The 9,186-nt window shown below is 44.4% G+C and overlaps 1 protein-coding gene across 3 annotated transcripts in view; it reads right to left on the minus strand.

Moving 5' to 3' along the window:
* RILPL1 (Rab interacting lysosomal protein like 1) overlaps positions 1 to 8,837 on the minus strand; it is a 54,925-nt gene extending 46,088 nt beyond the window's left edge. For all 3 annotated transcript variants that reach the window (XM_030217768.1, XM_030217771.1, XM_030217769.1), the window contains exon 1: positions 8,329 to 8,837. In XM_030217768.1, coding sequence (XP_030073628.1) covers positions 8,329 to 8,616 — 288 coding nt within the window. In that variant the 5' untranslated portion in view covers positions 8,617 to 8,837. The remainder of the gene's footprint in view (positions 1 to 8,328) is intronic.
* Between the last annotated feature and the right edge of the window lie 349 nt (positions 8,838 to 9,186).

Below are 9,186 nucleotides of genomic sequence, written 5' to 3' on the forward strand. Positions count from 1 at the left end.
ACGACCTCGAAAATCGGGGTCGTCGACAAAACCTGAGATTTCGTGGGGTACCGGAGAGCAGCGGCGGAGAGGACGTCCCGGTTGTCATACGCACCTTGTGCGAACAAATTCTGGGTGAGACCTGTGCATCTGCCGAAATGATGATCGAGCGAGCGCACCGCTCTCTGGGCAAAGCAGTGGGAAATCAGCCGCGAGACATAGTGGTGCGCTTCGCGTCATACACCTTCAAGGACCGAATCTGGCAACGGGCTCGCCAAAACAACACATTGGAATACAAAGATTCGCGAGTAACTGTCTTCCAGGACTTATCGTTATATACTTTGGCCCATTAGTGCAATGAAGCCAGTCCTGGAGATTCTGCAGAAGGAGAAGGTTGCATACCGCTGGAGTTTCCCTTTTGCGGTATGCTTTGAACTAAAAGGTAAACAGCTCCGGTTTCGCCGGGTAGCGGATGCATGGAAGAGCCTTCATGAAGCGGGTCTGACTAGTGTGGCGACCCCACCAACGGAGATGGCATCGTCCACGAAAGCAAAACTACAGAAATGGAAGAGAGTTGGGCAGAAGGCTCCTAAGTAATGTGACTGAGGTGTTTAGCACGAGTCTGCTATAAAACTCAGTTCGAATGCTTTGGGACATGCTCTTCAGTTTGGACGCTGGTTTATGCTCAGATGGTAACATAATTTGATATGATGGATGGGTAGTGGGTGAATTGATAAAATTTGCTAAATGTATATTAAAGTTGGGGTGTGGGACTGTTGTGGGGGAGGGGTGAAGGGTGGCTTTTCGGGTCTGTAGCTTGCTTTCTCTGTAATCCCATTCAGTGACAGCTGACACTGACTGGTGGGTTGATGACAGGGGGGGAGGAAGTGGAGGGTGGAGGGCAGGGAGGGGGGAGGGTTTCAAGGGGTTCTCTATTGGAGGGGGGGCGGAGGGAGGGGACAAGGAAGAGAGATCAGAGGTGGGAGCGGGACAGAAGATATAGGGTGCAAGGGGTAGGTCCGATGCTGGTTACGGGAAACATAGTTGCCGGGACTGGTGAATTAATGCAACATACTCAGGATACAAGTACTAGCCACAATAGATGATGAGTATGGACTTAAAAGTATTATCATATAATGTGAAGGGCCTAAATATGCCTCAAAAGCGGCAAAAGCTATATAAAGAGTTGCAGCAGCTCCAGCCGCACGTGGTTCTCTTGCAAGAGACACACCTCAACCGCAAGTATGAAAGGCTTCTGTCCTGCTCGGGTTACCCTGGGGTCTATTGTGCTTCCATGGCAACTTCAAAAACATGTGGAGTGGCGATCATGATACACTCATCAGTGGGGGCGCAGGTATTACAAGTTAAGAAAGACCTGGGAGGGCGTTTTATCTTTATGCATGTTCAAATTCAGCAGGTGGACTTGACGATAGCTTCTGTGTATGCTCCCAACAGTGGGCAGGTAGAGTTTTTTGCTAAGGTAAAGAACTCATTGGCAGGGTTTGTAAAGGGTTCTCTAATACTTGGGGGTGACTTTAATGCAATTATGAATCCCATCTTGGATCGTTCTGGAAATGCCAAATCTGAAGGGGGGAAAAAAGAGACATTAGCTCTTGAATCTTTGGTACATTCCTTGGGAACCTTGGACATATGGAGACTGACACATATGGAGGAGAGGGACTATACATTTCATTCGGGTGTTCATGATTCATATTCGCGTATAGACTATATATTTGTGGATGTTGCGTTGGCAGAAAGGGAGCCGACCGCGGGGTTGGGTAGTGCGACTATTTCCGATCATGCTCCAGTGTGGGTATCCTTGCCAAGTATACGGGCCGAAAGCAAAGATAGGAGATGGGCCTTGAACACTAGCCTATTGCAGGAGCCAAAGGTGGGGGTAGGCTATCGAGAAATGTTGAAGGAGTACTTGGAGCTTAATATAGACTCTGTGCCCTCGCAAGCCGTAGTATGGGACGCCATGAAGGCGGTATCAAGGGGTTATTTTTTAAAAATCGCCAGTAAGCGTTCTAAAGTGCGTAGGTTACAAATAGCACGCTGTCTGGAGCGTATACAACAACTGGAGGGGCAGCATAAGGCGCAGAGGTCCCCTCAGGTTTTACAACAGCTGCGAGAAGAGCGGACGATGCTGGACTCTATATATTCGGAACAACTTGGCTGGGTGCAGGATAGGCGCAGGGTGGGAGCCTATGAATTCTCTAATAAGGCAGGCCGTCTTCTTGCTATTAAGCTACGTAGACAAAAGGTGGATCGTACGGTAAAGCAAGTGCGTGATGATAGAGGCACAATGTTATCAACATCAGTGCAGATCCGTAAACGCTTTATGGAATATTATAAAAAATTATATGCTCAGGAGATTGCCCCTTCTTTGGAATCTATTGACTCATATTTGGCAGATGGTGAGCTTTCCTCCCTTGCTCAAGGGCACCGGGAACTGTTAGATGAGCCAGTCACTCCAATTGAGGTGCAAGAGGCTATTAAAGGTTTGCCATCTGGCAAATCTCCAGGGTTGGATGGACTCCCTAACGAATTTTATAAAAAGTTTGCCCCTGATTTGGCGCCATTACTTGCTGACCTCTTCAACCAAGTGGGAGGTGGGGAGAATTTACCCCCATCTATGATGGAGGCCTGGATCGCGGTGCTGCCTAAACCAGAGAAAGACCTAGCCGAGTGTGGCTCTTATAGGCCCATCTCGGTGTTGAATGCAGATGTCAAAATACTGGCAAAGGTGCTGGCGAATAGACTTGCGCCCGTGCTGCCGACGCTCATTCACCCAGACCAGGTGGGATTCGTGGCTCATCGTAAAGCTATGGATAATATTCGGCGTACATTACACCTTATGTTTTTGGCAAAAAGAAGTCGGAAGCCTTTGTGCCTTCTTAGCTTGGACGCTGAGAAGGCTTTCGACAGAGTCCACTGGCCATTCATGTATAAAGTGTTGGAGGTAATGGGGTTTGGGCATCAGTTTAGGAGGTGGATCCAGGCATTTTACGATGCTCCTAAGGCATGTATACGAGTCAATGGGAGTAACTCAGAGTTGTTTATGTTACATAGGGGGACTAGGCAGGGATGTCCCTTGTCACCGCTCTTGTTTGCCCTAGTCATGGAGCCATTTGCTTCAAAGATGAGGCTGGAACCGGGCATCTCAGGGGTTCGAATAGCTGATACCTTGCACAAGTTGGCCCTTTTTGCAGACGACATCCTGCTTTACGTTTCTCGTCCGTTGACTACTTTCCCTATTCTTATGCGTCTTATAGAAGAATATGCTGCTGTGTCGGGGTTTAAAGTCAACATGACAAAGTCCGAGGCCCTTAATGTTACACTCTTGGCGGAGGAAGTGGATTCCCTGAAAGCAACGTTTTCCTTTAGATGGGCTACTAAGAGGATTAAATATTTAGGGGTAAATATAACCTCGGACCTCTCTGAGTTATTTGTGGCTAACTACAAGGGGTTGGGTAATACCATAAAGGCAGACCTGGAAAGATGGGGGGCACAAGAGTTTTCCTGGTTTGGTAGGATAGCCGTAGTTAAAATGAATGTGCTGCCCAGGCTGTTATATTTATTTCAAGCGCTGCCTGTGTTAATGCCCAGACGATTTCTTGCCTCTTTACAAGACTCTATAGTGCGATTCGTCTGGGCAGGCAAGCGACCACGCTTGGCGCGTCAGCTTCTTTACCAAAGTAGGAAAAAGGGAGGGCTGGGGGTTCCAAATCTCAATTGGTACTACAGGGCTGCTCAGGGGAAGGCCACTATCGAATGGTTTCATGAATATCCTGACAGACAATGGATATCTTTGGAGCAGCACTCACTGGGGTCCAGGCCGCTGGGGGCGCTCATATGGTTGCCTGGGGCCTTTCGGGCTCTGGGACAGGAAGTGTGTCCGTCCATATGTGTCACTTTCCATTATTGGGACAGTCTATTTCCTGGGGGACATTGTGTCTTGACCCAGATGGCACCCATAGCATTTAATCCTCTGTTTCTGCCTGGGAGTATCATGGGGCCTTTTACTAGGTGGTACAGTGAGGGATTGAGAACTTGGGGTCAATTAATTGAAAATGATTCCATGCTATCGTTCACGACCTTGCAGCAGAGATACTCTGTTGTGGAGGGGGATAGCTTTGCATATCGTCAGGTCCACCATTTCCTCAACACAAAGGCTGTTAGGCAAGTACTACAGAGAGAGCGGTTGAATTTGGAGGAGATATGTAGTAAAGGTGTAGTTTCACGGGGTCTGATTGGATACCTGTATCGAAATATTATAGCACAGGCTCCTGGTTATACCCTGCATAGGATGAAATGGGAAAAGGAGCTGGGAGTGACCCTGGGGGGGACCGAGTGGGAGAGAATAGAGCGAGCGGCGGCAGGAGTGTCTACGCACGTGCCACTCAAAGAAAACGCAGTGAAGGTACTGTTTAGGTGGTACCTCACACCGGACCGTATCCAACGAATATTCCCTACCACCTCGGGGTTGTGTTGGAGAGGATGCGGTCAGAGGGGAACTATGGGACACGTGTGGTGGAGCTGTGTAAAAATTCGTGCATTTTGGAAATCAGTTCATGGAAGGCTGCAGAAGTGGGTGGGTTGTGAGATCCCTTGGTCTTTTGGGTTATTTTTGTTCACTGCTAAGCCGCCAGGATTAAAACCGCCTCAACAAATAATGGTACAGCAGGCAGTGGGGGCTGTGAGGGTGGTTATAGCAGCCCACTGGAAGCAGGCAGGGGTTCCTTCACTAACTAAGTGGATTGCTAAGCTGAGATATATCTGTGAGATGGAGAGGTTGCTGGCTGAACGGAAACAACAGATGAATAGATGGCAATCCATTTGGGACAACTTTTCTAAAGAGTTTGTATCTAGTGTCAGGACTAGGCACTGAAAGAATAAATAGTATGGTTATGGGGGGGGGGGGGGTATCTGGAAGGAAGGGGGTGGGGGTTTATGGGTTTTAGTACTGAAAAGAAAATGTTAATAAAAGTTTGAAGTATACAGAGCTTCTAATATGACATTGTTACTTTGTTTGCTGGTTTGTCTGTTACATTGACTAAAATGACCTGGTCAGGTGGTGAGATTGTATAACCTATTTGTATTATGTAAAGATGGTTTTTGGTTGTGTTTGATTACCAATGTTCAATAAAGACTTCTATAAATTAAAAAAAAGATAGATATAGAGCTTTGCAAAATTCTTACTCCCCACTGTGGTTACATATTGAAAAATATCTTTCTGACCCAATACTTCTACCCTTGCTCTTCACATGTAATCTCCCTTCACATTTGAAGGATTTTAAGTTAATGAAGGATGCTCAAGGTGTATTGATATTTTTAGACAATACTATATCTTCTACAAGATGGAAATCTTTAGACATTGCTATCTGGAACAACCTAAAATTGAAAATTGCTAATTCCTGTATTAATTAGCCAGGATGGCGTTGTTTGGAAATTTGGTCCATAAGACATCTGCAAAATAATCTCTCTTTATATTCCTTCCAGGAATTGTCTCACATATACAATTTGCCACAATCTCAATATTAACTGACTAAGAAGCACACAAACTATTTAAAAAAAAAGTTCAATCTTTTTAGCTGAACTCAAAGAGCAATTCTTTCTCCAAATACCTTGTAGTAAAACATTAAAGGGTAAAATTAATTCTACCATGTATAAACACATTCACAAATCACTATTTTTCTGTCTTACATGGAGTAATCAATCCTTGGGAAACAGAGTTCAACATTGATAGAAGTGAAATTGATCTACACTACTTTTGGTTAAAGGTTTCCAGACCAACCCGCTTGGCCAGCCCCAGTGGGGAAATGAAGAGCAGGACTTGTACCTTCTAATGTTTGCTAGAACTGTAATGGGAATCAAAGATTATTTTCTCACATTATTTTTGATTGCCTGGTTATTAAATAATTTTGGAACAAAATATGACCTATAATACAAAAAATATAGAATATAAGTGACTCTCACATTGTCTTAAGTACTTAAGTACATTTACTTAGTTATTATACAACACTGGCTGTAGTATTATCTGCTCACAGATTGCCAAATTTGATCTCTTATTGCATAACAGAGCACCTATGTAAAAAGTACAAAGACTATTTTACAAAGGCAACATAAGAACAGCCATACTGGGACAGACCAATGGTCCATCTAGCCCAGTATTCTGCTTCCAACAGTGGCCAATCCAGGTCACAAGTACCTGGCAGAAACCCAAATAGTGGCAACATTCCAGAACCCCAAATAGCAGCAAGATTCCGGAATCCCAAATAGTAGCAAGATTCCAAGCTACCAATCCCTGGGCAAACAGTGGCATCCCCCATGTCCATCTCAATAACAGACTATGGACTTTTCCTCCAAACCTTTTTCAAACCCAGATATGTCAACGCTGTTACTACATCCTCCGGCAATGAGTTCCAGAGCTGAACAATTCATTGAGTGAAAAAATGTTTCCTCCTATTTGTTTTAAAAGCAAATGTTATCAAATCTATGTAAGCCACATTGAGCCTGCAAATAGGTGGGGGAATGTGGGATACAAATGCAATAAATAAAACAATAAAATTTTCATGTAACTTCATTGAGTGTCCCTGTAAAACAGGCTCTCAAAACCAGCCCCAACAGCATGCAAATTCACATGCACAGATATACACCTGCTCCAATGATGCTGTGAATGCATGGGTACTCTATGTGGGTACTCTTGTATTTTATAAAATTAGTATATATATACACATCAGAACTCTGACCAAACTACTTCCCCAGATCTGCCAAGTTACCCATTCCAGGGGGTAGACTTTTTTTGTCCAGTCCTGGATTTCTGACAATCTGTTCCAGGTGCATTGTGGGATCTTCAGCACTCATTTCAATGGAAGAATCATGGACTACAAATACTACACTGCTTTGGGATGTACGTTTAAAACTAGGAACAGCCAAAAAGTCTCCCTCCGGAAACGGGTATCTTGGCAGTTCTCGAATTTCTCCGGGTGTCCCTGAGCATAGACGACCTAAAAGTAAGCACACTCCTTCCATGTGCTGCCTTGCCACATGTATATTCCCCTGCGCCACAGATGCCAGCTCTGTGGGTGCTTGTGTACCCCCAGTATTGAGCAAACTCTGACTGTGTTCAGGGATGGGGTAACTTCCAATGGGTTTAGCACCCCCAATTATTTTGAACAGTTAGCTCCAATGTCCTGTGTTATTTTATAAATGTGTTTTATATGCAGAAAATGTTTTATACAATTATCCTCTTAATGTCTTGGTATTTAAGACATGTACAAAAACAGTGTAATATACTGCCACTGTATGCGTTTCAAGGTGTTGTTACTTGTCCCTAACTACAATTCTTCAATCTCCCTTCTTTCCTCACTCACATTTTTCCAAAACTGCTGGTAAAATACCCCCACCCCAAAATAAATATCAAGAAGCACAGTTACCTAATTAAAACAGAGCTAATTGGCTGCCTGAGGACACAGTTTTAGCCATTAGAATCTAGATAAATCAAGCTTTTAATTTAGTTTTAACGTTTTTATCGTCTTCATCAAGATCATGTGATGTGTGCAGCAGGCTCGTGCACATTAACTATCTGCAGAAATGAAATATTCTACACCCTAATTGAAAATAACCCCGTGTTGTAAACCTTCATTTTGGCATCCTGACTTCTGGACTGCAAGAACAAAAAGTTTCCGAACTGAAAAGCAGTAAAGAAAAAAAAAAAGTACAGTATCACAATTCCAATAACGTTTCTCTTAATCAAATACATTTCACTGCTCTAATTTTATAAACACGTACCAGTGATAAAAAAAAGGATCCACCCTCTCTATACATAGCATTTTGCTACCCAGCCTATTCTGATGCAGGGCTATTATCTGCTGAATGACTTCCCTTCTTCCCCTTTCCATTATGTAATGTCTGCTCATTTGATGTTAATTTAATGCTGATATGCCAGAAAGTGGGCCCAGAACTCCAGAAAATCTCCCTCCTCATTCTATCTGTACATCCAAAAAAACTAGTGCTGAATAATTCAGAGAAGCCAGCTGCAGAAATAACAGTCCTTTTCAGGCCTATTGCACAGTCATCTCACATCAATGGCACGTTTTGTTGTTGCTGAAAAATCACACAGGCACTTATTGTCTGAACACACTCAAAGCTAGAAACTAAATCAAAGTTTTAAGCATGTTTTTGATCTTTTCCTTGCAGAGTTGTCTTAGCTTTTTCAGACTTTTTGTTTTTTTTTTCACTTGGAATGGGTACTACGTGTGACAATATCCATACTGGACGGGGAAATCATCAATAACAAAATTAAATTTTTACATAAAAAGAAGCGGCAGATTCCCTCTCTAGTACCTTCTGGTGTTTCTTTTCCTTCTCAAGCCTGTCCACCCTCTCCACCCTAAGCCGATCCAGCTCCAGCCTGAGCTCTTCCATTTCGGGATTGATGTGGTTCCTACTGACCAGAACCTCCAGGATCTCTAGCACCCGGACCACTTTGGGCATGAGGCGAGCGATGGCCTCACAGCCGTACAGATCTATGACGCGCTCGAACTCCTGTCCCACCACCGAAGCAATGTCATACACGTCCATAACAGTCAGCTCAGCCACATTCTTCTCCAGGGCTGACACACCGCCTTCCATGGCTTTCCACTCCCTTTAACAGCGTCCTCATAAACAAAGGGTGAAGATACGATGGATTCCTTCAAGAAACCCCTCTGGCAAAGCCAGGCCGAGCAATGATCCCCGTTAAAGTCTTTGCTTTGGTCTGCAGCGCTCGGACATTTTGCTAAAAGCTGAAGGAACGCTCGGCATTCCTTGCCTTTCACCGGGAGCCTGTCACAGGGCTGGTGCGGAGTGCGCTACTGCGCATGTCTGCTGCCTTCCAAGTGGGAAACAGAAGGGGCCAGCCCCGGGAGCCCCAGGGATTTTCATTTTGCTAGGCGCGCGGGACTGGGAAAGTTTTCGTCTACCGATTTTGTGAGCGTTTAATGTATTCTCACTTTACTTATTACATGATAGTTAAGAGATTACGTCTTCTTTAACCAGAAACCATCTGATATAAGATCCAGATACAGTGGTCATATGATTTTTAGGAAATACGTGTAATCATGTTGCAATGTAAGACAGGAAGAAGACCCAGGGAACTGGCATTTAAAGAACCATGCAAAAAAATTCCCCGTTATTAATACAGGAAGCCGATCCCATACAGTT

Source organism: Microcaecilia unicolor, chromosome 11 (genome assembly GCF_901765095.1).
Source record: "Microcaecilia unicolor chromosome 11, aMicUni1.1, whole genome shotgun sequence".
NCBI lineage: Eukaryota > Metazoa > Chordata > Amphibia > Gymnophiona > Siphonopidae > Microcaecilia > Microcaecilia unicolor.